The sequence below is a fragment of the Miniopterus schreibersii genome, assembly GCF_964146895.1.
Source record: "Miniopterus schreibersii genome assembly, chromosome: 10".
NCBI lineage: Eukaryota > Metazoa > Chordata > Mammalia > Chiroptera > Miniopteridae > Miniopterus > Miniopterus schreibersii.
The window spans coordinates 23,245,118-23,266,705 of NC_138110.1; the positions used below are offsets into that span (position 1 = coordinate 23,245,118).

General features: G+C 52.0%; 1 protein-coding gene across 3 annotated transcripts; it reads right to left on the reverse strand.

The window, feature by feature from the left end:
• Window positions 1-1,140: 1,140 nt before the first annotated feature.
• SIGLEC15 (sialic acid binding Ig like lectin 15) lies at window positions 1,141-18,194 on the reverse strand. Of its 3 annotated transcripts, XM_081148138.1 has the most exons (7): window positions 17,997-18,194; window positions 9,400-9,459; window positions 8,581-8,964; window positions 7,070-7,447; window positions 5,851-5,881; window positions 4,014-4,145; window positions 1,141-3,287 (listed from the first exon to the last, which is right to left on the reverse strand). In XM_081148138.1, exons 1-6 carry the CDS (start codon window positions 18,046-18,048, stop codon window positions 4,034-4,036), a joined length of 1,017 nt encoding a protein of 338 aa, XP_081004264.1. In that variant the 5' UTR covers window positions 18,049-18,194; the 3' UTR covers window positions 1,141-3,287; window positions 4,014-4,033. The 3 variants fall into 3 exon arrangements, with proteins under 3 accessions (XP_081004264.1, XP_081004263.1, XP_081004265.1); XM_081148137.1 differs by having other exon boundaries at window positions 1,141-4,145; XM_081148139.1 differs by lacking the exon at window positions 17,997-18,194 and adding an exon at window positions 16,074-16,148 and having other exon boundaries at window positions 1,141-4,145.
• Window positions 18,195-21,588: the final 3,394 nt, after the last annotated feature.

The window sequence follows — 21,588 nt, forward strand, 5'->3', positions numbered from 1 at the left end:
GGCTTACAGCCAGCCCTGACCTTTTTCTGGTCCCTGATGATCCTCACACATTATAAAGGCATCATGTGTCCTATAGGAGCTAGAGTTGAAGTTTCCTTCAGTCTGACTGGGCTCCTGATTTCTGATGACAATAACTTGAAAAAAATGAACTGCTGACCCTACTTGGGGATAATAAAATCACTAAGCAATGTTGTTAAAATCACCTGTGTTCAACTCTTTTTACTTCCGACATGTTTAGTGTGGCCTTTAAAAACCACAATTTATTTTGGTCATTAAATGTGCAACATTCACTTCTTTACTGTTCAGCATTTAACATACTTGTACAAAGGACAAGTTTTTATATAATGAGAAACAGGAAGACATGAGAATTGGTTAAGTAAACTGCAAATAAACTACATTCAAGTTTAACTTAATGTGGTGGACATGTCTCATTTTTGGCAAGTTGGTTGGCAGGTCTTTTCATCCAGAAATCACACTAAGAAAAATTGGGAAATTAGAAAGCTTGTAAATGGGTAGAATCTATGTTCTGTAACATTTCACTACAGTGGATGAGGCCTCTGGTTTCAAAGATAATTTAAACTTTGAGGGTTTAAGAATTGGCATAGATGGGAGGCCACCTGGTGATTCCAGAGAGCTCAGGAGAGCCCTGAGGGTCCATCACATGGTTGTGACCTTGGTAGGAAGGACATGAAGCTGCACAAAGGCTCCCACTGCCTGAGTTACTGGGTGGGGGTGGGGATGTGTCTGGGAGGGCAGAGCTGCCAGGGGAGGCCAGTGTAGCTGAGCTTGGTCATGGTTCTGGAAATCACTTCAGCGTTGGAATACCAGGGAGTTCTTCCTTGGTTTTCATTTTCAATCACATTTGTCAGAAGTCCTGAATGGGCGGAGTATGGTGGGAGGGCAAAACACGTGTGATGCTGACCAGATCGCTTTCCTGCCCAGGACTTTTCCTTCACTTTAAAGTGAGGATAACTGAAGCCTTACCTGTCTCCTGGGTTTTTAGTGAGAACTACCTGAGATCACAGAGGGCAAGGGTCTTTGAGGATCACAGGGGCCCCAAAAATATAAGAGCTGTTATTGTGGGGCGGGGGGGTGGGTGGAGCTGAGCCTATGTGGCCAGGGATGGAGGGGGGACAAGTCCAGGATCCCTAACTCTTGGTTTCTAAGGTCCCTCTGGCCTGAAGGTAGACACTTGTCTCTCGTCCAGTCTGGGCGGGGGATATATGTGAAAATTCAGCCCCCTCCCCCCTGATTTGGGCACCCTTGGAACCTGCTGGGGAAACACTGGTCTGAGGGCCCAGGGTTTCAATGTTGAAACCCAGCCCCAGAGCATTGTGGGGCTGGAGCAGGTGCAATGATCAGACAGGTGAGAGCAGCCATACTAAGCAGTATAGGGAACCAGCCCTGTGCTCAGCCACTTGGGTGCCCTGACTCCCGCTACTCCCATCACTGTGGGGGCTAGAGCCTCCCACTGCAGCCTCAGCTCCAGTCACACCCCCTTCCCCCATGTTCCAGAACTTTCCACTGCTTAAACATCATGCTGTGTCTGACCTCCTGGCCTTTGCTCAGGCTGTTCCTTCTGCATAGAATGCCCTTCTTTCCTACCTTCCAACCTCCATTCTCCCCCGTTTGCATGGCTAACGTGTAACCTCTTCATGTCCCCTCCTCTAGGAAGCCTTCCCAAGATTAGGGCAGTTCTTTTTTTATGTGCCCACATAGCAACCCTAGCATACTGTTGCTCTTACATGGTTTTCCACTAGCTGTGGAGTCCTCAGAACTATTCCCAATGCACTGCCCAGCCCCTTGAGAGTGAATGGAACATGTGGCTATTTGTGGTCAATGGACTGTGATGACAAATGGGAGGCCCTCTAGAGCTTTCTCTTTTTTTTGTTAATCCTCACCTGAGGATATTTTTTTTCCATTGAGGGTCGAACTTGCAACCCAGGTATGTGCCCTTAACTGGGAACCGAACCCACGACACTTTGGTCCATGGGCCAACGCTCTAACCACTGAACCAAAATGGCCGGGGCTAGGATCCCTAAGTAAGTACAATAAGCAAAGCTCCCCTGCCAATCTGTGATGGGCGTGTAGCTTTGGTGAGAATAAACCCGAATTGTTTTCAGCCATTGTGATTTTGGGGCTGGTTTGTTACCGCAGCCTGACTGATACACATGCCTTATTCTTTTTTGTTGTTGTTAATCCCCACCCAAGGTTATTTTTTCCCCACTGATTTTTTTAGAGAGAGTGGAAGGGAGGGAGAGACACTGATGCGAGAGAGACACATTGATTGGTTGCCTCCTACATGCACCCCCGGGGCTGGGGATTGAACCAGTAATCCAGATACCTGCCCTTGAGGAGGAATCGAACCTGAGATCCTTCGGTGCGTGGGCTGATGATCTAACCACTAAGCATACTGGCCATGGCCTTGCCTTATTCATTTTTGTGTCCCCCAAACATGTGCCCTAACTCCTAGCACAAAACAGATACATAAGAAATAATTCCTATCACTGTTGTATTGTTCTTGGCTGTGAAATGCCTCAAAGACCAGGCAGAGGTTCCAAGACACAGCATCCTGTGTCCTTCACTTCCCTGGTGATACACGATTCTCCCTTGAGGTGCCCAAAAGGATTCCCATGCAACGAGGTACAAATGCCAACTCCTGGATGGATCCCCAGTTAACCATGAGCTGCCATCACTCATTTACCCTGGTGAAGGCTCTGATGAGGAAGGGAACCTCATACCCACTGCCCTGCTTATTAACTTGTAAAGATCCCTCAACATTCAGGCCATCTCCCCAGAAAAGCATGAGAGAGGACCCTGTGCTTACTCTGGGTGACCATTCTAGCTTTTGGGAAAGTTCTGAAGAAAGGAACTTTGTTCCCATTGCTTCTTCAGTCCCCTGTGAGGAGAATCTCTGTGGCCCTTTCCTCTTGCCAGCTCACCCAGGTCCCAAGCATGCCTCCTCCCCCTGTGCCTGACCCCAAGCATGGCAGGAGTTACAGTGATCAAGAAGTTCACACTGAAGTGTGAGTGTGGGAGGCAGAGCCCTGCAGTCAGCCTGGCAGTCAGCCTGGCAAATGGGGTGAAGCTGCTGGTGCTCTTGTACATCCTGGAAGGATGCAGGTCATAGAGAGGTCAGAGCTACAGCTGCTATATCCACCGGGAACCTGTAGCCCAGATGTCCCCTGAAGTTTCCCAGCCTTGATGACAGTGGGTTCCAGATGCTTTGAGATGATGGGTGTTGTTTCCTTTTCCCAGGAGTAGTAGCTCACAGCAGTGCAGGGCAGCTGATGGGGTAAGAGGTGGGCAAAGAGGGTGGGGCAATCCAGAGGAGACACCAGGCACCCGGGGACAGGGGCAGCAAGAGCCTCCTCACAGCTGATTTGCTCTTCCTGGGACCACAGCTTTGCACAGCCCCAGCCCCAAAGCCCCAGCCTCGGGCTTGCTCTCTGAAACTCTCATTCTCAGCGAGGCTGGTGTGGGTGCCACACTTATCCTAGAACTCACTGCCTGTCCCAAGGTTGCTCTGCAAGGTGAGCCTGTAACAGCCCTCACATCTGTAGACATCTTTGTTTTCCCCCAAGTCCCTTCACATCCTCAGATCTTGATAGTCCTACCAGCCAGGAGGGAAAATATTATTGTTCACGTTCAACAGTAAATGAACTGTGAGACCCAGTTCATCTGGTGAAAAAAGTGCCTCAGTCCACACAGCGAGTCAGTGACAGAGTCAGGGTGGAGTCTCAAGGCCCTATGACCAGTGTCCTGCCTGCTCTACTATGGTGTTCTAGGTAAGAAAAGGCAAGAGGACCTTTTCTGGAAGTTTCACACTGGAGCTCACACATGCACAGACATATACACTCTTTCAAAATGCTGGCCCCACTGACATAATATTACTGGGGCTCCGAGAAGATGTCCATGTAGGAGATCACCGAGCCCCTGTGAGTGGGGTCCTGACCCCCAGGTGTTTGGGGTGCCAAGGTACCTGAGAGGCAAGAAGGGTCACCCCAGCAAACCTCATATCGGCCTTTGCAACTCATGGTGCACAAGTGGATGCTTGTGGCTGAGGGGCTCCTCGTGCTGAACACATGGCCGCCGGTGGGCTCTGCTGGCCCAAATTCTCATAATTGGACTCCTGAGCCTGAGGCCTGTGGACAAGAGAAAGTTAGCTGATCACCCAGTACAGGAGGGGGGTCCCTGACTTCCCAAACCACAGCCTAGCAAGGGGCGGGAAGGAAAGATAAGGTGGGCACTGGGGCCCTGATCCAACAGGGCCTGGACACTAACTGAAGGTTGGAGGCAGGGCGGTGCATAACTTGTGGACAGGAGGGGACTACCATGGGTGACGACAGTGTCCCTGCCATAGAGCCTCTGTCGTCTTGAAGGGATCTCCTGTGTGGGTTTAAAAACCACCTCCATGCCCCTGACCTCCAGGCCTGGCTTCCTCAGCTCCAACTGCTTTCCTGGCTTCTGGGATGTCTGAATGGGCATCTCAAACCTAACTGTCGGCAGCGCTCACGTGATCCTCACCACCATCCCTCTCTTCTCTCCTCAGCTTTATCTCAGTATGTGGCACCCAGGGTTCCAGCTCCAAACCTGGGCATTCTGGCTCCCTCCCTTGCTCATGCTACCCACCCAGCCCCCTAGCCAGCCTGTCTTCCATCTGCCCATCTCCCTGCCTCCACTACTGTCACCTTCATCTGAGCAGCCATGCCACCCTCTGGGCTCAGGTCTCTTCAATGTCGAGTCCTCAGAGAGGAAGTCCTGATCTAAAGCAGCCACAGCCCAGTGGCCATCTCGCTACCCTGGAGCTCTGCTTCACTGCCTTGTCCATTTCTGTCACAGCTCTTATTTTAAGATCTAAGATGACTTTATGTTTTATTAAAACTCTCCACAGCAAAATTTGAGTTCTCTGAGGTCGGAAATTTTTGCTATATCTTTAGCATCCAAAGCATACGCACATAGTAGGTGCTCAATAAATATTTGACCAATAGTCAGCTTTCTGATTTAGGTACCTCGGTGCAGTAGTAAATTAGCAATGAAAAGGGACATTGCATAGGCATTCGAGAATGTGGGGGATGGTTGAACAGGCAGCTGGAAAGAGGGGCTTGGGCTGGCAATGTGGTTTTTCTAACCCTTGGGGCACAGGTGGAGTGGAGCTTTGGGAGCTGAGCCTGGGCTTTTCTAATGGGTCCTGGAAGACTGTGTTCCTCTTCTCCCCAACCCCAACCCAGCATCCCAGACAGACCAGCCAGGGTCTCTGAATTGAATTCTTTCTTCGTTAAGGTGAACCTTTACTTGGACAAACACTGAGAATAGAGGAGCATGGATAGGAGGGTCATCATTTCCTAGCTGTGTCCTGGGCCCCTGACCTTAAGCTCTCAGGGCCTCTAATGACATTAGTTTGCAAAGCCTTCAGCAGGGTGTCTGGCAGGATGTGTGCCTTGAGGTGGCTTTTACATGGGTCTGCCTGTCCCACAAGGCTGGTCACTACAGGAAGAAATACAGCCTTGAGGAATCACATCTAGGTGCGGAGATAATATAGACACACAGAAAAATGGCCCTTTAGCCCCGGGTCACCAGGGAGATCTGGGAGAGAGGCCAGTGTGAAGCCCGGACAGGAAATGCTGGGAGTGGGGTGGGGGTGGGGAGAGCAGGTCAGCCAGGTGGCCTGGTCTGGCTTGAGAAGGCATGGTGGACTGAAGAGTGGGGAGGCTTAACAGTCTCAGGGAGGATCCAGACCCCGGCCCTTTGCCTATCCTTTCTCCTCATGCTGCCAGTTTTGAGAAGCCTGCAGCCTTTGGCCAGTGGGGACTAGAGCCCGGTGAGTTGGGGGTGGGGTAGCTCACTTACCGTGGTGGGGTGTCCTGGGTGACTGGATCCTCTGTGTGAGAGATAGGGTGAAAGAGAAAGAGGGCGTGAATCTACATGGTAGCCTCCAGACTATAGGCCAGGCCATCCACCCCACCCCACCCCACCCCACCCCACCCCACCCCACCCCACAGTGGACAGTGGTCTGAAGGGAACCTGTAGCAAACAGTAAGCCAGCAGGGCATAGAAGTAACAGGAAAGATGAGTGGGAGTTACTGGGGGGAAGGGTGGAGCGAGGAGCTGCCCAACAGAAAAACCTGCCTTTCTGAGGACCCCAAGCACAGAGTGCTTGGTGACTTTGAAGAACCAGGGAGAGAACTGGGGTGGCCACAGCAAAGATGGAGGCCAGGCAACTATGCCAAGTTCTGGATTTTATCCTAGGAGAGTCTGAGGCTGGTGCTACTGACCTGGCTCATCTGAGTGGCTCTGGGAAGTCCCCCCTTGGGGCGCAGAAGCAAATTTCCCCTCTAGCCCAGAGAGAGCAATGTGGGGAGAACTGAAGCTCTCCGAAGACACTCTGCTAATTTACCCTTCCACACTTTTGTCATGCTGTTCCCTCTGCTGGGAATACTACTAGCTCCTTGTTTTCCCAGCTCGTGCATCTTTATAGCTTTTTATTTCATTCTCACTCTCACTCTCATTCTCACCTTGCGTAAAGCCTTCCTTCCTGGCCCCTGTCCAGACACCCACCAGAGTGATGCATACACTCTGGGCTTCCGCAGCACCCGGACTCTAGGTTACACGTCACAGATTGCCATTGTCTGCCTAATCTCAGCACCCCATTCAAGGTCGGGGAGCCATGTTTTATTCATTTCTATATTCTTAGCACCTACACAGCACTAATAGGTCCTCAAGATGCTGTTGCAACTAATGGGATGGTGCTACTGGCAAAGCCTATGTGTGGTCAGAGATCTCAGGGAGGAGTCCTTTATGAGGTGGGGGTAAAGGGGCCTCCTCCAGAGCTATATTGTCTGGTCTGTATCTCTGTGACTCTAGCCTAGAGGTAAGCTCCTTAACCTTGCTGACTGTAAGGTTCCTACCTCCTGGGCTTGATGTAGGTAGAGGAAACAGAGATGATGCATAGGCGCAAAAAGGATGTTTTGGTTGCGCCATGCCAGGTGGTCAGCCAGATGGTTTTACCTAAAAGGAGAGCCCCCGCCCGCCGCTCCCCTTGCACACACCCCGGCCCAGGTGCACCCACCTAGGCGGCGGCGGGTGGCGCAGGCGGCCAGCAGGCCGAGCAGCAGCAGCACCTTGAGGCCGAGCGCACCGAGCAGAGGGGCGATCGCCGAGGTCCGGGAGGCGCCGTGGAAACGGAACAAGAAGACGCTGGCCTCCGCGTGGCCCAGGCTGTTGGAGGCCGTGCACGTGTAGCGGCCGTCGTGGGCCAGAGCGGGGAGCTCGGCGGTCACTTGGTGGCCGTAACCCTGGCCCGGGCCCCGCACGGCGGCGGAGCGGTTGCCCAGGGCCGGGCCGGACCAGGCGAGGGCGGGCGGCGGCTCCCCTTCGGCGGTGCAGAGCGCGCGGAGGGCGTGCGCGGGGCCCGGCAGCACCGAGATGTTGACGATCCGCGGGGCGGCTGCGGGCGCAATCACGGAGGCCGGGTGGGGGAAGAGAGGGGGCGAGCCGCGGTCAGAGGGCCGGAGGGGGGCCGGGAAAGAGAAGCGGGACCTTTCTCCGTCCCCTTTAGTCGCCCAGAAAGTTAGAAGAGGTGGGAGCAACTCGTAAAGGAGGGATTGGGAACTTGGGCACCAGCTTGCCTGGGTCCCAGGACAGCAGTGGCCTTGGACAAACTATTTCCCGCTCTGTGCGTCAGTTTCTCCACGTGTGAAATGGGGATCGCTTACCTTACGGGGTTGGTGAGAAGATCTGGCAATTAATACTGGTGGGGTGCTTGGACTAGGGCCTGGCCCACAGTAAGTGCTCACTAAATGGTGGTTATTGTTGTGGTAGCACAAGGTTGGGGGCAGGCTGCTAGTGTGATTTCAGGGGCACCTCCCCCAACCAGACCACCTCACCAAGAACTAGAGTTGAGACTGATTCCCTGAATCCGTGGGCCTGTGCTAGGTAGGTGCCCACCCTGGGAAGAAACTGAAACGCACTCAGAGCCGCGAACAGCCCCCCAAGGGCACAGGAGAAGCTCTCGGGAGAGCCAGACCCTAGCCCAGAACTCCTGCCCTCCCTTCCCCCCTCATGGCTGGCAGTCCAGGACTTTTAAAGCTCTACAGGTAATTCCAAGGCACATGGAGGGTTGAGAACCACTGCTCTAGGGGTGGGGACTCTGGTTCCCCCGGCTTTATACCTCGGCGTTTAGCGAAGTGCGGCTCCCTGGGCACTTCCCCGGGGGGCGGGTGCTCCCCAGCGCGCACAGCACTCACCTCCTTGCAGCCCGTGCCATGTTTAGGGTTATTGCTCACTAACTCTTCTCTCCCCTGAACCGCGAGCTACTGTAAGAGCTTCTTTACAATGCCCATTCCCGGGCCCCAACCAGCCCTTCCTGGGGCCAGGATTCTGCATTTTGTACAAAGCCCCACGTGGCCCGTAGCCATGGCCGAGTGAGACCCCGGCTCTAGAGAAAAGAGTGTGTATTGATCCCCCTCCGATACTCGCGGCGGGCACCGAGCCCTGCACCCAGGAAGGCCCCCGGGGGGCCGGAGGCCCGGGCGGGAGGGAAAATGCCTCCTCGCCCCGCGGCCGGGCCCGCGCGCTCACCGGTCACGTGGAGCCGGACGCCGTGGCGGCTCTCGTAGCGGTCGTGGACGTCGCCGGCGAACTCGACTCGGCAGAAGTAGCGGCCCTGGTCGGCCAGGGCGAGGCGCTCGACCCGCAGCGAGAGGTCGTTGCGCCGGGGGTTGCCCAGCAGGCGGAAGCGGCCGTGCAGGCTGAGCGCCGTCTGGCACAGCTCGCTGCCCCGCGCCGCCGCGCACCGGAACACCTGCGGGCCCGCGAAGGGCTCGCCCGCGCGCCAGATGGCGGTCAGCGGCCCGTCGTAGTGGCGGTGCGGGTGCGTGAAGGTGCAGGACAGCACCGCCGCCTCGCCCGCCGCCGCGCTCACCTCGGCCGGCACCTGCATGGACCAGCGCTGCGCCGGGGCACCTGCGGGCGGCCCGCGAGCGTCAGCGTCACCCGCCCCGGCCCGCCGCGGGCCTCCATCCCCAGGACCCCGGAGGGACCCGGTGGACACCCAGGATTCAGGAGCACCCTCCCACCCCCCCACCCCGGCCTGAAAACCCCAGGACTCTAGAAGCTCACCCCCCTCTGGAAACCCCATGACTCAGGAAACACCCCTCCCCCAGGGAAAGGGGGATCTGGAAACCCACAGAATGACTGGAGAGGCACCTCCTGGCACCTTGACTCCCAGGACTGGCAGGTTCCTGGGCCCTCCCCCACTTTCCTGGGACTGTTTGCCTCTCTCTCACTGACAGGCCCAGGGACCCCATCACCTGCCCTGCTGCAGCAAAGTGCTGGGATTCTGTGGTTACAAGAGAGTCCCAAGACCTCCGAGATGGTGAGCATAATAAAAGCACTTACTGTGCACCTCTGTGTTGAGCAAGTTCCCTGTAGTATCTCTTTTAGTTCTCACAAATGATCCTGGAGGTAAACACAGTTATCACCGGTTACATGCATGTTAAGAAACTGAGGCAGAGAAAGGTGAAGCAATTGCCTGAGGTCACACAGCTAGGATGAGGCAAACCAGCATCCAAACTCAGTACTGCCTGACTCCACAGCCACACTATTGCACTAGAGGCTGGGGACCTTGGATCTCATCCGAGGAGACCAACACTCCCATTCACAGAGGGGGAATGGAGGTCTGGGAGGGGATGATATGTTTTGAAGTTAACATGTTAAGTTGGTGGATGAGATTCCTCTAGGAACCCGGTCAACCCAAGTGGGCTTCCCAAGAGGCTGGTGCCCCGACAGGGAGCTGAGAGGCCAAGTGTGGTGGGCAGTTATGCCACCTCCTTGCTCTGTGCAAGCACCTCTGTCTGGACTGTTTCCTCACCTCCTGCACTGTGAGCCTCTAAAGTATGGCCAAGCAAAGGTCCAGGGTCTTCACTCTAACCCCACTTCACAGAGGACTGGTGAGTTACTGCCTGTGTCATTGGGTCTGTGCTGCTTTGAGAGAGGGGCGAGCTGGGTGGGTGGGTGGCTGTCGGTACTGGTCCTTGGAGGATCAGGCCAGGGGTCGTGCCTCCCCAAGGAGGGAGGGCAGGATTAGCAGTTAGTGCCCAGGTGCAGTTCATGAAAAAGAATATTTAGAGGGAATAATATAGCAGCCCTTGTATTTCCAAAGGGTTTTGCAGCTTACATAGTTCTTTCATGTACTTCGTGTCACATGACCTTCAAAACGCCCAGGGGAGAAAAGCAGGGCAGATATTGTTACAGTGAGAAAATGAAGGCTGAGTCACACAGGCAAAAGGTGGAAGAAACCCAGCTTTACTGACTCCAAGTGCAATTCTCTTTGCTCTTTGGGGTAGCCTGACACATGCCCTGGCAAGAATCCTCTCAGCCCACAGCTGGCAGACCATCCTCCAAGGAGTTCATCATATCTATGAATAATCTACAGGTTAGAACATTCCTCCTGCACAGAATCCATGTTCTACACCACCCACATGACTGCCACAAGCTCTGTAGAACATTGCACATCCCCTCCCCTGGATAGGCCTTCCAGGATCCCATCATGGCTATCTGGGACCCATTAAGCCTTCTCTTTTCTGGTGGAAGTCCCAGTCCCCCAGCTGTCCCCGCTCAGTAATTCCCTGCAGTGTAGTGTCCTGACCCAGGGCTCCAGGTGTGTGCCCCAGGCCTGTTGCACCAGCTGAGTGGGGTCCGAATCCGGTTGTGTGAACTGTGCTTTGTATACAACCTCACTTTGCCCTTGTACTGAGCTTGCAATCAAATAAAACCACAAGTTCTTTTTTTCACACAATCTGCTTCTAAGCCAAATCTCTTTTCTTCCGGACAAGTGGAGTTACGCTTTTGAATCCAAATAGAGGACTTGACAGTTATCCTGAGTAAGAGCTTGTTTGCTTAGTTGTTAATAATCAAATTTGAGAAACCCTTTCTGAAGGTTTTGCTGGTTCAGTCAGTATTCCCAGCTGCAGGAAGCATCTCCTCATGCTTCAGCCCCTGCCTCAGTTTCCCTGCATTTTCTACTCTCTGTAACTTCAGCCTCCTCTGACACCCTGCATCTCACAGGCATCCCAGATTCCCCAGGTATTGTTTGCTGTTGTGCATTCATCAATTAGCAAACATTTATCGCACACATCCCCACTCAAAGCCAGGCACTGGGATAGGAGAGCGAGTTACAAAGATCAACAGAATAATTTACCAGCCTGCTGGAGCTCACAGCTCAGAAAGGGAGGTGGATCTGGGAACACATAATTACACCACTGCCTGCCAGGTGCTCTAATGAGAGACACAGTGTTCCCTTTGTCTGAATGTGGTTCCGGGCCCTTTCACTCACCAGCTCCCTCTTCACCATCCCAGGTTTCCTCTGAGTCTGCCTACAATGGGAGGCCTTTCCTGAGCCCCAAGCCTGGGTGTGACACCCCTACCCTGTGTCCCAGGGCTGGCAGAGGTACTTCCTCTGCATGGGCATTGCCTGTTCACTGTGTGTCTCGCCCAAGTACACAGAAGCTCTGGGAGGGCAAGGACCACGTGCATGTGGTCATACTTGTGTGTTACTGCCCAGCACGATGCCATGCTACATAGTAAGTAATGAAATTGCTATGACAGAGTGGAAGGGAGGGTGATCCTGCTGGCAGGAGCAGCTGGGTGTGAGGTGAGAGGAGTCGTGCAGATATTAGGCAAGCAGGGAGTGGAGGACACATGGGAGGAGACACCATTTCAGCAGAGCCTTGAGAATGGAGTGGGATGCTACTAAGCCTTGAGGTGGATTGAAGGCAGTCTTGGCGAAGGGGACAGCAGGGCAACACCGGGAAGCAGTGCCATTAGCAGAGAGGTTGCAGAGCACATGGGGAAAAGGGGGCCAGAGTTCACAGTGCTTTGGGACCTCCTTGGAATATACCTCATCTCATTTCATACGCACAACAACCCAATAGGGACTATCATTAGCTCCTTTTTAGAGAAGGGGGAATTGGGGCTCAGAAAGCGCAAGTGACTTGGCCAGGTCATCTGACTAACCGGAGGCAGACCTGAGGCTTCGCCCTCAGTGGTTCGGATTCTTACCTTGTCCCGTACACTGTGCTGCTTGAGGATGACAGCCCAGGTTGGAATCATCCTGAAGTGTGACACTGAAGGAGCAGAGAGGGCACACAGAGGCCCTCTCACCAGAGTGTTACCATCTTGGCTCCTTGCAGGGTTGGGTTGCTGGAATCTGTGTTTCCTGTTTACCTGCAGCATGGACTCCCTTTCACACAGAGACCTTTGAATGAATCCCCCCAGGGGACCCAAGGCTGGCAGGAATTGCCCAGGAACAAACGCATTTGCTTTGGCAGGAATCCAAGCTCTCAGCATCCTGTGACATTTACCATTCCCTCTGGCAGCTCACGCAAGCCTCTTGTCTCTTAGGACAGGGGAAGGAAGACACCTGAACTGGAACCACCCTTCCCTTCTTGTAGGGCCTCTAATCTCCTTTCTCAGGTCTGTCAACCTTTGGGGTCCACAGGAGGCCCACATTCTTCCCATTGTCCAAAGTACCTCCCCTCAGTGGGGGCCACGGGGCCTATTGGAAGCATTTCAGCTTTTGCACAGGCCTGGGGGACAATCTTGCTTGTGGTCATTCTTTCATCAGACTTGTATCAAGCCCCCAATCTGTGCCTGGCCCTTTTCTAGGCTCATTCACCTAGTAGGAAATGTTTGGGAAAGTTTCTTACTTAATGTCCCAGGTCTCAGGCTCCTCTGTGGCAGAAAGGGGAACATAATACCTTCCTCATAGGATTGAGGATTGAATGAAATCTCATATGTAGATCCCAGTGCCTGACACTCGGTAAAGACTCAGTGCCTGTTAGCTCCCTTCTTTCACTTAGCCCTGCAAAGGGAGTGAGACTGGAAGGGGGTAGGGTGGAGAGTGCTTACCAGTGGTGGAGGAGTGCCTCGGGCATATAACCCAGGGCGATGCAGCAGGGGGTTAAGACACTGATACCCTGACATTGCACCATTTGCAGCTCAATTTGGCATCTTAGACCATGGGAAATACAATGGCTTAGTCCTTGCCCTTAACTCACCTGATAGCTAGTCATTTATTCGTGTATTTATTCGATCAATAGCTACTCATTGAGGGTTTATTGTGTGCCAGACCTTGTCAGGGTGTTAGGAATGCAATTACATTGACAATTAGTGACCCTCCTCAGTGGTATGTTTATAGTCTGGCCATTGCTCAGCTACCCTTTGTTTTCATTTATACACAAGTCTAACAAGTTTGTTTGGTTAGCATCCCAGCCTAGGGAAATACATAGTGAAAAACTGGGAAGTGGATTCTGTTTGTAGGCCCACTGAAAGCAGCCAGAAAAGACAGCTGACATTCAGGGAGGAAGGAGCCAGTAAAAAAGGCGAAAAGATGGCTCAGGACAGAGATGCTAAAAGTACAGCACAGAAGGGACCATCTAAAGGGGTAAGGGCAGAGGGTCTTCCAGCATCGTGATGCTGCAGCAGGCTGTGTAAGAGATGCTCACTGCTGTGACCCAAGTCACCTTGGGGAGGCTCATTGCCATGAGAGGTGTGCTCCCGGGGGGAGGGGGGTCAGGAGTCCATTGGGGCTTTAGCCTTGGCCAGACCGACCCTGACTTTGTGACTTTAGGCAAGTCTCCCTAGCTCTCTGGCCTCAGTGGGCTCATTCTTGAAATAATGCCTCGACGTTTAACTAAGGTAACTTTTCAGTCTAAAAGTTTATTCTGAAAATGACATTTGGATAAAAATGTTAAGGAAGTTAAGTATTTTAGAAATATGTCTATTTAAATTAGAAGACTATTAGGTACTTAAAAATAAGCCATTAGGTATCCAAAACACTCAGCTACTGACAGATGCATCTGTGCCTTGATGTTCCCACACCGTCATTTACCAAATTCTCTATGTCACTCTGACATGGTCACTAGTGCTAAGCAGGGAAGGTCTGGGCTGCAACACTGGGTGCCAGCTCCTGGGTCATCATAATCATGTTGACTCACCCTAGACTTATTACCCCAAAGCCCCATGCATATTTTCAGAACCTGGATGGGCAGAAGGGATATCTGGGTGGATCAGAAGTAGAAACCTTAATTTTGGCTGCCACTGACCAAGAATTCTATCAGTTCTTTGGTGAGGAGGGAAGCAAAGACGTGCCCAAGAGCCCCTCTGGAGGTCATTTGCAGTGGGTTCTGTGCTATTGTGCTCATGTAACTATAGAGAAAACTGCTTGTCGGTTTCATCACAGAATGTGGGTTAGTTGTTGTCCTTGGACCACAGATAGGAAAGTGATCCGGAGGTGGTTGTGGTGGAACAATGGCCAGTGAGGGTGATTGCCCTCACAGAATGGTGCTTTAACAAGAATCAGGTCTGCTGGCTGGATTTTATGTGACATTTTTGGAGGAAACAAGTTATGGACTTGGGAGGGAGGAAGAATGATGCAAGGTGGGTAGTCAACGTGGGCCTCCAGAGGGATAGCCTGGTGGCACTCAGAGCTGGGGACCCTCCTAGGTCTGCTGTGCTGCTCCCAGGATGGCTGATGCTACATTGACAGGCAGCTAATCTGATGAGCCCAGCTATCTGTATAGGAGCTGCCCTCCTTGGGGACATCTGGGCATGTGAACAAGGGTGTTCTTAGGGAATAACTCCAATGGTAGCCTCTCAGGCATGGTGACACCTGGAGGGTCAGGAGAGGGCATTTTAGGGGTAGGGAGAGATGTTCATCTTGGCCACCAAACCTCACCAGTTAGGTGTGTGGGTTAAGCTGGGGAACATTGCCTTTCTTCCAATTCCCTCCTGACCCTCAGTTCTTTCTGAGCCTGCACGTTGTCCAGATAGGTGATCAGTAGAGAAAAGATGAGAAAGGGGTGGAGTCAGAGGGGAGAGAAGGGCCCAGAAACAGGAATTCCATCCTTCAGTGAGAACCAGACCCAGGAGGTCCCAGGGAAGGGGTGAGGTGCAGTGATATACAGGGCTCTGGTCTCCTTCGGCCCTCAGGGTTATCCTGGCTTCCCCTTTGCCTCTCTGGTCGCTTGTCTGAGCCGACTGAGATGCAGAGCTACTGTCCTGGGGCCAGTGTTCACCACGGGACACTGCTCTTCAGAGTCCTGATTCAGCCTGTCCCTGCCCGTGCTCCCCCACCCCTGCCTCCTCAGGGGTCCTGTTCTCCATCCACGCTACTGGCCAGAGTAGCCGCCAGGAGCAGAAGCATCCTGGCTCATTAAACCTTCCCATTTCCTCCTGGACCTGTGATGCAGTGTAACCTGCTCCCTGACCTTTACCTAGGTCCCTCGTAAGCACCCACAGCCTCGGTGAGTGCCGCGGTTGGTCTGGCCTTTTCAGTTTGTTTTTCTGAGCACCAAGCTTTGCCCCAGGCTCACCGCCGCTGCACACAGGTGGTGTAAAGGGCAGGCTGCACACAGAGGACTCCAGTTCACACCCAGGCTGTGACATCCCAGAAAGTCACCCGACTTCCCTGAAACAGGGACAGGGTCCTCACTTTGCAGGGTTGTGGTGAGGAGTAAAGGAGCTGCTCTTCAAAGGTCCGGCACAGACGTCCTGGAGGATGACAGCTACTATGATTGCTAACCTTGCTTATCAGAGATTGTGGACCGATTGAAGACTTTTACAAGGTCACCCAAGTGGTCAGAGCTCCCAACCACTGTTTCCCCCTCCCTACATTCCCTGGCATCTCCCACTCTCTAAGAGCAGATTTGTAGGGAGAGAGAGGGGAAAGACAAGGGCGAGTGTGTGGGGATGCCTGGGAGATGAGGGCCTGCCCAAAGCACTGGGTGCTGAGTGTGGGTGACATGGGGAGGAGGAAGGGCGTGGAAAGTGGAGGGAGTTTTCCTGGGACAGCTTCATCCCACTTCATTTTTGCCTCCAGCTTGCCCTGGCCCCCACACTCAGAGATGTGGGCAGGGATGTGACTGTGACCCCAATCTTGCAGCCCCTTGGGTTTCCACATCGCAGCCAAGCCCAGCCTGGTCCAGGGGCCTCCTGCCCAGTGTTGCAGCAGCCTGGAGGGGCTCACAGGTGACTGTCACCAGAGGGGTTTCAGAAAGTGGGACCCCACTCACCTTAGTTGCGGACCTCTGGGTTTTAGCAGGGAGGCAGCTGCCATTATGCAAACAAAAGGGTCTCCTCCCCATGTGGCTACATGTGTGGCTCAGCTTTCCGGGTGATCCTGACATTTAGCTGGAGCACTGTGCGGTTTGGTTTTGTTCTTGAACATGTGACCGCACATGCTTCCTCTAAATCTTGTGTTTAACTGACTCATAGCAGCTGACCCACAGCAGGAGGGAAAAAAAAACAAACCAAAACAAAAATACCCCCATACCTGGCTCCTCAGGAAGCTGTGTGACTTCAGTAACATTTCGCTGCCATTTACTGCACAACCCCCAAGGGCTAGGAACTATGCTGAGGGCCTTCATCCATGATCTGATTATCCGTAGGGTCCAATGAGCTGGCAGGGGCCCCACTTTATGGGGGCTCAGAAAAGTTAGAAAACCTGCCCAGGGCCACACAGCCAGTAAATAGCAGAGCCAGGATTCAAAGCCATGTCTGATGTTAACACTGAGGTCCTGAACTGCTGCTGTCCTATCTTCCCCAGGTCCTGACGGGATCACCTCATCCAGCCCCTATCTTCTATGTGAGGCCCAACCGTAAAGCACCCCAGAAAGTTGGCTGAGTTGTCAACTTGGGAGATAAAAGCCCCTTCCCCATGAGCCCCTGCCACAGGGCTCTGTGCAGGGGACAGTGGGTAGTGGTGGAGGTCCAGTCTAGGGCCACACGCACTCAGGCTCTAACCTCAGCGTCACCCTCAGTCACTCACCAAAGCTCTCTGTACCTCAGTTTTCTCATCTGTGGGAAGGGAATAGCATAGTTCTTTTCTCATAGGGTTCTGAGGATCATGTGATTATGAAAGTGCCAGAGTCCAGACCTGACTGAACTCTGCTAGAGACGAAGGAAAGGAGCCGAAAGAGTGGGAGTTTATCATCCAGTCCTGGAGACAGGACCCCACACAAAGAATGTTGATAACAGCTTAGAACATCATGATGTCAGCAATGTCACCACACAGCTCGTGACAGCAGTGGCCGTGTACCTGGAGGCACTGATGCTGAGTCCAGGGGTCACCAGAAGGACATCTCAGGCTGGGCTAGAGGAAAGACTGGGGGCCTGGACAGAGGGACTCAGAGGATGGCCTCTGTCATTTATCCCAGTTCCCTCAATGGAACCGACCATCAGCATCACTCAAGATGATGGTTGAAAATGCAGATTCCTGGGCCCTGCCACCTGATAATGTGATTCCACAGGTCTGGGGTGGAGCTGAAGTATCTACATTTTAGCAAATGCCCCTCTCTTCTGGGATTGTGATGCAGACGGTCAGTGATCAACCCTGGAGACCCCCTGTAACCAGGGACACTAACTCACTGAGCTCAATGACCCAGATGTCCTTGTTACTTAAGCCTGCCACAGAGAGTTCCCACTCACCCCTTGGAGTTCCTGCTGGGAGGTCAGGGTGCCCTCTGTCACTTGGTCTATTTCCTACATGAAATCATCCCCATCATTACCCCAAACCTCAGTGTGCCCTCCTCCCCTCTCCTCAGGGCCATGTCCGCCCATCAAGACATAAAAGACTTGGGTGGCGACAACACCCAAAATCTGTTCAGAGCCTAGACTGTCCTCCCCATACCTTCCCATTATCTCCCTGGTTCCTCACAGCAATGGGTGGGCCAGGTGTCCTTTCTACAGGTGGGGACACTGGGGCCCAGAGAAGTCAGGGGCCTGCCTTAGTCACTTGGAACCCAAGGCAAAGCCCAGACTTGGACTTCTGGCTTCTGTCACCACAGCATTCCAAAGTGCAGCTCTTCCTCCGCCCCAGGCCTGGAGGCCTGGGTAGGCCCAGCTGCATCGCGTTGGAGGAGAGAGGACTGCACCGAGGATTCTGTGAGCACCATCCTGTTCCTAGCACGGGCCAGAGAGAAAGCTGGGAAACTCACCCATCGGGAGGACGCACATCAAGCAGGCCAGGAGTCGGACGGACCCTTCCATGTCGCGAGCGCCTGGAGACCCCAGGCCAGCCCCCGCATTCAGCCGGGCCACTAGTGAGAACCCTCCTTGGCGTGGGTGCAGGGGAAGAAAGGGGTGGGCAGGGGTGGCAGTGTGCCCAGGTCTGCGCCCGTGCTGGGCTCTGCGGGTGCTGGAGGAACTGGGGAGAGGCATCCAGGCAGCCTGAGGTATGATTAGATGAGACCCGTGGGGTTTAGTCATGTGGAAAACGAAGACGGGAACCACTCGGATGATTTTTCAGAACAGGAAACAGAGAAGTGGATGGGGAAGGTGCAGGGCCCTTTCCTGTAGCCTGGCCCCTTGGAACAAAGGGCTGTGCTTCTGCCTCCCTCTCCCCTTCCTTCCCGCCCTCTTTTTTCCCTTCCCTCCCCCTTTCCCTTCCTACATTTTTAGTGTGCCAGGATGGGTTTTCTCTCCCTCCACCCTCTTCTTTTCTTCCCTTCCCCACCTCCTTTTGGAGAGGGGTTTTCACAAGATGATGAAAGAGACCGAGGGGAGGCGCATCCAAGTGCAGCTAGAAAGCTGTCAGTACTTGTAAGGAAAAGACTTCAAAGATGATCCCTTCCATGACCAGAGCGCCTTCAGAGGGCCTGGGATCCTAGAACCGCACCCCAGACTCTGATGCTCATATGAATCCCCTGGGGATCTTGTTAAAAATGCACGTTCTAACCTGGGATGTCTAAGGAGTTCCTGGTGCTGCTGTTGGTCCAGGAGCCATACTTCCAGTATGGAGAGCTAAGACCCCCACCTCCACCCACCCCCAATCCCAGAGCCGCTGGGTAGAATATCAGGTGGAAGTCAGGACGCTGGGGGAGAAGGGAAGCTCTTGGAAGCTTATCTAATGGACTTTTGTGGGACTGACAGTGGGACTCTATGGGAACTAGAGGGCTCTTTGCTCCATCTAATGGACTGCATTGGATTTTGGCCGTCGGATGGTAGGATCTCTTTTCGGCTAATGCACTGGACTCGAGTGCCCCGCACAAAGGTAACATTAACTGTCACTCTTCCTGTTCAGGTGAAATGTTGTCGGCCAAGTCCATTTTGTGCCCTACCCATCCCCTGCTCTCCCCCCTTGAAATCTCTCACTCTCTCAGGTGGGAGAGCCAGCCCCGCCCCACTCAGGAGGTTCCTGCCCCAAGGTGAGTTCTCTCTGGTGGTCTGGCCACATTGGAGAAGAGGAGAGTCAGGCCCTAGGGGTCCCAGAGCCCTCAGAGAATGAGGAAGGATCTATTCTTGGTTGGACTACTTCCCAGCTCCTGGCAGAGCAGGGTGCCAGCTTGGCTCCAACTGCCTGGAACTCCTTCCTTTTTCCTGAGCTCCATTCAACTCCAACTTGCTTATTTCTTCTAACTAGTGAACCAGGGTCATCCTTGCAGGAGATGTGGACCTATCCCATTCTTTCAAATAGCTCCATAGGATCCCACAGCATATATCTGATGTAGCATAATTAATTTAATCACTCCTTGTTAAAATAGGTGTTGAAATGACAAGCAAAGCTGCAGGAGGAATTCGCATGCATCTTTACATGCTAGTGCTTATATTTCATCAATAATCCCAAAAGTGGGATCTCTGGGTCATAGGGTATGCACATTAGGCATTTTAATTATTACGCTCAGATTATGCTCCTAAGAGTTTGCAGTTGTTGTGGTGTTTTGAATCTTATTTTATACATTACAATAAAAGGGGGAGGCTTAAGGGGGTTTCATGAAATCTATTGGTAATAGATTAGGGAGGTGGGAGGAAGCAAACGGGCTGGGACGAAGGATCTCTTGGATAGGATAAAAAGTAAAATGAATAGACATACTTCTTTTACATAGGTGGGTGCAAGATAGTTAACAGTTAACAATTAACAGGATACAAAAAGCAGTGAGGAGTTCTGTGCTCTCCAGCTCTGGTGGGAGAGTGTGCCCTGAGGGGTCTGGAAAAAGGAAATTACCCTGACATTCCAAAAATATGTTACTGTAGATGCAAAAAGGCAATAGACAGACTCAGTTAAGGTAAAGACTGACCTTTGTCAGGGAAGACACCAGCCTGGAACATGATTACCCCCTCATGACTCTCTTTTAGTTAGAAAGTTTTAATTTCAGGACATCCAGTGTGGTTACTTTTGGCCTGAGTTTGGAAGACCCGCCAGGAAGGCCTCCCCTGAGCTTGTCAGGTTTAGTATGTGGCCACTTTTTCCTCCACACTTCCCCCTTTTGGTCATAAGTCAATCCAAAGGATGCATTGGTAACCAACCTTTTGGTTGGATAATGTGGTCCCACAGTGCTAGGAAAGCTCATTCCTAGAAAGACTTCATGTTAGTGTTTGTCTTGCTGGATAATGGACCACTGGCAATGGGGCAAGAACATAACCTTGGATGGAAGTCAAGGCCAAATTTTTCTCAAAAGTGAAAAGCGGGTAGATGGGAGGCAGTCAGATCTTATGGGCCTTCATTAAGAAAAACACTCTGGATCATTTCTAACCTATAAGCTGTTATGAACCAAGTTTGGCTGTCTGTCTCACTTCTCTGTATTTTGCACCTCGTATAACAGTTATTTATAGTTTCAGGGAACACCATACACCTCTTTAGTTTTCACAATCTGACCATGAGATGGGTTCCCATTTACTATGGCCCATCTACTTCCCATTGGAAACACTCAAGTGCTGTTAATTATTAATCTGATTCCCACTCGTTGTGCAATTGGAAGCTGAACGTTAAGGTTTATCAAGGCCAAGGCTGTAAGAACACAATGGTGTAAATTACAATTACCATCTAAAAATTCCAGAGGCCAGGAGTACAGTAAAAGTTTCAAAAGTAAATTTCCTGTGCTCAGTAGCAGTTATAGAGGGACGTGTTTTTATAGCCACCTCAGCTTCCATTTGAATTAATATAGTTAGTCCTTGTTGGGTTAGGGGATGAGCATTTTCCCATAATTAGATTCTAGCATTTATACATAAAATTCCTTTCTCAGTATTTCTTTTCTACTAACCTTCAACAATTGCCTTTGTTCTTCTTAGTTTGTCTCTTTTTACTCAGAAAAAAGCGTATTAGGACAAACAACTTCCTTTTAACTTCTCTTAAAAACATACACATTCCTTTCCTTCCCTCCGCACTAACATTTCTTCTAAATTTAAAGAGAAACCATAAATAGTATTATTGATAATACAAGTTATTTTATATACCTTCAGCAATTACTAACAGACCATATATATATATACACACACACATATATATATGTATACACACACACACACACACACACATATATATACAAAAAAAAAAAAGCCCAAAGAACAAGTATAATTATTATTATGACTAACATTAGAAGACAGGTAAAGACAATCAAATAAAGTTCAACATCAATTTGTAAGTATAAGGGCCTTGTCAATGTCTTGGGAAAGCTGTCTATCTCTGGTGTCTGTGGCTTCTGATACTTGAGAAGTCTTTGATCTCTGCTGTAGGTGGAGCCAAGTGCCACTCATGGTTAAGTACCTGATAAGGTCCCTTCCAATGACGTTGGAGTCTTTAATTGATGTCTT

Excerpts from the sequence above, each read along its gene's own strand:
- SIGLEC15 (XM_081148138.1), bottom strand. The coding sequence starts at position 18,048 with ATGGAAGGGTCCGTCCGACTCCTGGCCTGCTTGATGTGCGTCCTCCCG. Across the intron at positions 8,965-9,399 it reads GCTCAACACAGAGGTGCACA|GTGCCCCGGCGCAGCGCTGG; the intron begins GTAAGTGCTTTT and ends GGCCGCCCGCAG. Across the intron at positions 7,448-8,580 it reads CGTCCGGCTCCACGTGACCG|CCGCCCCGCGGATCGTCAAC; the intron begins GTGAGCGCGCGG and ends TTGCGCCCGCAG.